We start from the raw sequence: 7170 nt of genomic DNA on the forward strand, positions 1-7170 counted from the left end.
GGTTAAAAAAATCATGGACGGGAGAACCACCGATGGGGGATGAAGGTGGTTGGGGATTATGGATGGGTGAGGTATGGATGGGTGAAGCGTGGACGGAGGTAGCGTCCACGCTTCCTCCATAGGAGCTTGCAGTTGTAGACTTGCTGTGAGAAGTTGAGCCATAGAGCTGTGCCGCGTATTGGCTAATGACCGGCGAGTTGTTTTGATCTTCCTCCATAGGAGCTTGCAACTGTGACAAGGTGAGGAAAACACAAAAATTAAGTATATAATCCTCACAGTTAATGGAATCTACAAGAAGTAGCGTATAAATAAGACTACCGTATGGTGAGAGGAATCAGTTTTTGGCTCCGTGTGGGTGTGGCATACATCGTGTGAAGAGACAGGAATGTTGACGTTTGTTGGTTCAGTTTGACATCCTTTGTGTGCAACAGCATTGTTGCCTTTCTTTACCAATCCTTCTCCGAGAAGAGTGTTGAAGGCAGATCGCTTTGAATAAGTTGTAGTCTTCTTGCGCTTAAGCATTTTGCGAAGCAGCTTTGACTCCTTCTGAAGCTTGGTGACTTGATCTGAAATTCCAGAGAGGAGCTCGAGGATTTTGTCTTCTGATGTGCTGGAAGGAGCCGCGGCATGAAAGTAGCTACTGATGCGTCTCTGCTTACGGACCGTGTCTTTTTTCTTTGATGTCTTCCTTGCTTTGAGAACTTTTTTGGTGAGTGGTTTTGGCTTGTAGGCATTTTTTGGAGGTGCTTCCGGCTTGGTCTTCTTAGCTTTGGGTTGATCTTCATCATTTGTAGTAGTAGTGATAAAGGGCTCAGATGTGACTCCACCATGCCAAAGGTCCTTCGTGAAGGGGCGATGGTCGGCTATAAGTTGCTCCATGTATGACACACGGTCGTCGTTGGAGACATCAGGCCAAACTCCCCATCCAGGTTGTGGTTGGCTATGTATTGGTATCAACGATGTGACCTGAAGCTGGAGTTAACCAATTTAACATAAACACAAAAGTCAAAATCTTCAAAAGATAACAGCCATACAAAATATAATTTTGTATATCGTTGAGTAATTAACTTACATCAGGGTCGGCTTCAACCCTTATAATATCGATTGCGCTGGGCGCTGGGTGGAAAGGAAGATTGGGGCCGTCTAGGTCCATAATTGTACGAGAATCAAACGGGATTGGAATTGTTGACTGTAGTTTTGGGACCGCCTGGTATGCAAGGAGTTGTAGTGCAAGGGGGAATCCTCTAAGCCTCAATGTCTCCTGCTTGAGGAGCTGAACCATTACTCCGATTGGGTCTTCACATTTCAAAGGAACGAACTTCGGAGGCTTCATGCAAGCAATAGTCTTGATAAAAGACTCTCTACCCCAAGGGTGTGAGCAGAAAGCGTCAACGTCTTGGACCATTCTAACGTACTTCAGAGTAGGGCGTGGCGTCTGTTGATGAGCAATGAGGACACCATCGACTATTATTATCAAAGCAAGTTGTAGCTTCTTTCGCCCCGGCATGTGTCTGTCGGTCTCTAGCTTGTGACGCAAATCAGCAATGGTTGTGAATCTCTTTTTGCCTATCAACTTGATCCAATCAGAGTCTTTGTTTGCTGTAGACTGATCTTCTTTATCAAGGGTGTATCCAACAGGGAAAGCTCCACAAGGCAAACCGGTAATGGTGCCAAATTTCTGGAGGCCGAACTTGATTGGATCGCTTCCGAAAACAGACCAAAGTGTGTGTTTGTCTCCACAGACTAGCTGTCTGGTCAACATGGCGTGTATCAATTTACCCGAAGACGGACACTGACGCGCTGGGAGGTCAAATAGCTTCCCGAAGCAAGAGCTTCTAATATACTTGAACTCTTCAGTGTCGCGAAGAACATGACGGATGAAAGCAAGAAGCTCTGGCTTCGAGTAAATGTTGTGGCGTCCACTCGGGAAACGGTCGGTGGCGAATAGTCTCGGTGGGAGACGGTGGGAGACGGTGGTCCGGTTGGTTGTTGCCTGTATAAACCGAGGGAATAAATTTAAAAAAAAAACAAATCGATTTTCTGGGTTTGAAAAAAACATAAACAAAACCCCTAAGGGGTCGATTAATATGTAATATAAACATATACTACTAGATCTGAACAAAATAGATGTATATTAGACCAAAACGAACCTTGCATGACTTGATGTGGAGGTACAGAAGACGACGGCGGCGTATCTCTGAGAACGACGGTGTTACGGAATCAATAAATGCAGCGGATGTCAGAGAGCGGCGGAGTGACGGAGTTTGTGGAGAAAGGAAGGAGATGAAAGGAAGGAGATAGAATCGACGGCGAATCGATTTTCTAGGGATTACAGAAAATCGCCGCAAAGAGGCGTTGGAGAGAGAGAGAGAGAGAATCGTGAAAGAGAGAGAAAGAAATGTGTTATTCTGAATTAGAGATAGAGTTGGTAAAATTGGTAAACCGAGTAATAGGATTTGGACCGGTTTGGTTTTTCTACTTACTCTATCATAAGGGTATAGAAGACAATAACTAACGAAGAAGTATGTGACATGTGCAATGTGTCTTTGAGAGTAAATCCAAAGACACAAAGTGTCTTAGAGAGTAAAAACTTCTAAAAGAAATTACATTCTGGGGTAAAAAGAAGAAAAAAAGAAATGTACACAACAAAATTAGGACTTTTGATTGGTTCCTCAAAGCAACAAATACGATAAACAATGAAGAACCTTCAAGGACATTAACCTATCTGTAAGCAAATCAACTTCATGATCATATTCACTCTTTTTCTCTCATCTTTTGCATAGCTCAACACTTCAGAGCAGAGCTCAAAGTCTGCAACAAAAAGACTTATCACAGACACAACTCAAGAGTTTAATATCACAAATCCCCAATGCTAGATTTGTTTCCATACCTCAGCTCTTACAGCTTCTCCTTGGATGATTAGCTGATAGATTCTCAGGAGAAGCTCAGTCTGAAGATTCAACATTTTCGTTCATTTTCCCAGACGAGACAAGGCTTGGATCCGAAAACCTGAACCGGTCTGATAAGAGCAGAAAGATTGCATCTTCCTGAGTCTCACATGTCTGGAAGTGCGTTATTCTTATCACTGGTCAAAAGCTGGTGCTTCATCAAATAACCCTGCAACTCTACAGCTTCTTCTACGCATCCAAGCTCATAGTGTTTCTTCAAGACACTAACACACAAAACCTCGTCAGGTACAATCCCTTCCCCAATCATTTCCTCAAGGAAGGATCTCGCTTTCTGCAACTGATTGCACTGAGATAACCCCCAGACCAATGAAGTGTAAGCAAGCAAATCAAGCTTAATACCAATCTCATCCATCTTGTCTCGTAAAGCCAAAGCCTCCAACACATTCCCTTGCTTCAAGTTCCCGTCCATTAACGACGTGTATGCTGTTCTGTCTGGAACTAGACCTTCTTGAGCCATTTGCTCGAAAAGACTCGTTGCGGCATCAACTTGATTCTCTTTACAGAGACCATCAATCATCGCTGTGTACACCGCTGCGTTAGCTTGTAGACCAAACTCTTCACTCATCCTCCCAAAATAATCAATAGCCTTGGAAACTAACTTGTTCTTGCACAATCCATCAATCAAAACGCAAAAGGTAACAACAGTGACATCAATATCAAGTTTTAACATCTCTTCTAGCAGATGCAAACCCTCTGTGGGGTTACCAGATTTAAAGTAAGCGTCCATTAACGTTGTGTAGATCAACGTATTCACTTTGATACCATCCTCCTGCATCTCCTTCATCACTAGCTTAGCAGCCTCAATCTTCTCTACACCGCATAAACCCCAAATGAAAGTTCCATAAAGGAGCAAATCTGGCTTAATCCCTCTCCTTTTTAACTCGTTCAGAAGCTCTAACGCTCTCTCCATGTTTTTCACCTTTACAAATCCATGAATCAGAGCGTTGTAGCTTGCAAGATTCGGAACCACACCAGCTGCAACCATTTTGTTAAAAAGCTCTTCAGCTTCCTGCATTCTCTCAGCATCACAAAGACCATCGATCAGTGCAGTGTAAGTGACCACATTCCACTCCACACCCGCCTCCAACATCTCATCACCCAGCCTAAAAGCATCCGTTAGATTACCAATTTTACACTTGGCATCAATGAGAGAAGTGTAAGTAAACTCGTTAGGCACAAGACCAACCCTTCTCATGTCAACATAAAACTTAACGGCTTGTAGCATCATACCCTCCTTACAAAACCCATCAACCAAAGTACTGTAAGTAACAACATTCGGTTTAACCCCACTCCGCTTCATCTCCCTGTAGAACCCCAACCCCTTAGGCAACACTCCAGTTTTACAGAAACAATTAATCAGCGAGTTAAACGTTATAACATCAGCCTCACAGCTCATACTCTTCATCTCCTCAAAAACGCAAACCGCATCATCTAACAAACCAACCTTCCCATACCCATCAATCATAGAGTTATACGTAACAGTATCAGGAACCAAACCTCTAAACTTCATTTCCTCAAACAAGCCTCTCGCAGCTTCGACATCTCCTTCTTTAAACATACAATCAATCATTATATTGTAAGTAAACACACTCGGCTTCGAGCCAGCGCCAATCATGTCCTTAAAAAAACTCTTCATCCCATCTCTCTTCCCTAACTTGGCAAACCTCTGAAGCAAACCGTTGCAAGAACGCGTCTTTGGGAAGACCCTAAACCTCTTCATCTTGGAGAAACACTGCAAAGCCTCATCGACCATGTCGAGATCAATCAAAACGCTGAAGAGAGCATCGAAGACTCCGAAACCAGGAACGCAGACGTTCCTCGTAGACCAAAGAGCGTCGAAAACGTCGCAGCTATGTAACGTAACCATCTCTCTAAGGATGCTATTAGCGTCGTGATACATTCTAGAACAAAAGAGAATGTGCGCTACGATAGAGTATGATTCAACGGAGTGGTTAAACTTCGTTGACCATTTGAAGAACTTGAGGGCTAATCTAGGGTCTTCTCTCAAATCAAGGAGGAGCCTTGGGACATGGACTGGATCGAAAAGGTTGTTGATTTGGGGATCTTCCCATAGATCGTTCTTGACGACGTTACGGATCCAGTCTCTGTTGGAATCTAGGGGATGTGTTTTGGTGACGAAGGGGTATCGAATGACGCAGAGAAAGCTCGTGAACCAGACGAAAGGGCAGGAGATAGAAGAGGACTGTTGTGAGGGAGAAGAGAGAGGGAAACAAGGCCTTACATGGCGAGGGAATCTGCGATTAACGTGGATGAAGTTGCGAAGAGAGCAGAGCATTTTGAGGAGGAAGTGCAAAGTGAATAGAATGAGCCTCATCGTTTTAACTCGGAGACATTGTATTACTCAGATATTCGATTCGACTGAAGAGGAGGGAGGTGGAGGAGGAAGAGGAAAGTAGGGTTTATGAACGGACTTTCTGGGTTTTGTTGATGTCCTCCCTTAGGACTAACTTTGCTGTTTCGTTCTGTTCTTTTTGTTAAGTTGGTAAGATATGGACTCTTAATGGGCCTTTGTCTACAAGCTATACCGGCCCAACGTATGGTTTTTAATTATTAGGTCATTATTGTAAGTGGATCAGTGAGATTACCCAGTTGTTTTTTAAAGTGTACGAAAAGAAATAGTAATATACTAATATGTTAGCGCAGCATTAACGCGGGTTGTTAGGGAGGTGCTTAGGTGATTTTTGGTTAAAAAAAAAAAGAAAATGCTGTCATTAACCAAACATTGACGCTTAATTAAGCTCACGAAGCAGCGGTGCTAGCCAACACGTGTCACTCTCTCAGCACTCCGCGTTTCTTTCTCTCTCTCTCACGAAACACAAGTCGGGTGTGTTTCTCTCTCGACGACTCCGCCATCTTCTCTCTAGACGAAACCGATCTCTCCGTCGACTCCACCATGATGGTTGAGTGATCAATCAGCGCTGATGTCTCCTCGTGTCTATCGATCTCCCCGACGGCTCCGTGATCAATCGACGATTTAATCGTGTTCGTGTCTCTCGGTCTCCCCGACGCCTCCTCGACGACTCCGCGACGATGATCTCTCCTGGTCTCTGTCGATCTCCTCGACGAAATCTACGATGATCTCGCCTCGTCTCTCTCTCTCTCCTCGACGAATCCGCGATGAATCTCCTCTACGAAATCAAAAAGAAAGGTAAAGAGACAGACGGATATTTCTCTGTCTTTGTTTCTGTCTCTGTCTAATGATATGTCTCTGTCTTTGTTTCTTCAGATGGACGGACCAAGAGACGAAGGTTGGTCAAACGAGACAACTACAATGAAGCGTCTGTGATTCAGGTAAAACTTCAACAGGATTTGATTGAACGTTTGATAAAAAGACTTGGTTTATATTGTAATTGAGTTGAGATAGTATGAACTGAATGGTTTCTTGTCCTGATTGTTTAAGAGTTCTCAATTGAATCGGGTCTCATGATTTTGTTCTGTTTATCACTTGTTTCATGAATGGTTCTTGTCTTAATTGTTTAAGAGTTCTATTATATTGAAATAGCTTTTGTCTGAATTGAATCTAGTGTCCTGAATTTGATTTGTTTCTGTTTGTTTGTCTCTCTAGCTCAGTTTCTCATTGTTGTTTTGTTTTTGCTTGTATGTCTGTGTCTTGAGATCCATCGGTGAAGCAAAACAGGAAGGAGCGTCTGCAACCAGAGGAGTGTATTCCCTTACGCAAAACAGGTAAATGTTTAAAACTTTTAATGCCATTGAAAGCTTTATGGTTAGGTAGTTAATGTGTTGGGTGTGTTTGCATTGATGTTGTTAGTTAGGTAATTAAAAACTTGCCGTAGTTAAATGACTTTCTTTTGTTTGAATTGCCGATAATAAATTATTTGCTTTAGTTTGAATTGTCTAAATTTGTGGTTGATTATGATTGTGAAACGGTAATAAATGGGAGTTAGATATATGTGAACTCGAAAACTCTTTTAAAACTCCTTCCTTCTCATCCATCTCAAACAGATTCCTATCTGCTTTTTCTCTAATCTCTAACCTCGGAAATAGAATTTAATCCTTTTACTGAGCCTTCAAACTTTGTTGACCTGCTTAGCAGTGAACAGAATGTTGTCTTTGGTAATGTACCCGAGTCACAGCTTCCCTTCTTTGCTTGTCAAGCCACGCACGATTCGAACATTGGTGTTGTGCTCATCAGCTCGTGGTTAAACACGAGCAAAGATGC

General features: G+C 42.9%; 1 protein-coding gene across 1 annotated transcript; it reads right to left on the reverse strand.

The window, feature by feature from the left end:
- Nucleotides 1–2532: 2532 nt before the first annotated feature.
- On the reverse strand, nucleotides 2533–5416 carry LOC106301239 (putative pentatricopeptide repeat-containing protein At2g02150). The gene is made up of 2 exons (XM_013737595.1): nucleotides 2891–5416; nucleotides 2533–2811 (listed from the first exon to the last, which is right to left on the reverse strand). The coding sequence occupies exon 1, from the start codon at nucleotides 5302–5304 to the stop codon at nucleotides 3055–3057; it is 2250 nt and encodes a 749-aa protein (XP_013593049.1). The 5' UTR covers nucleotides 5305–5416; the 3' UTR covers nucleotides 2533–2811; nucleotides 2891–3054.
- Between the last annotated feature and the right edge of the window lie 1754 nt (nucleotides 5417–7170).

Source organism: Brassica oleracea, chromosome C7, assembly GCF_000695525.1.
Source record: "Brassica oleracea var. oleracea cultivar TO1000 chromosome C7, BOL, whole genome shotgun sequence".
Lineage (NCBI taxonomy): Eukaryota > Viridiplantae > Streptophyta > Magnoliopsida > Brassicales > Brassicaceae > Brassica > Brassica oleracea.

Coding starts and splice junctions, on each gene's coding strand:
- LOC106301239 (XM_013737595.1), bottom strand. CDS start 5,304: ATGAGGCTCATTCTATTCACTTTGCACTTCCTCCTCAAAATGCTCTGC.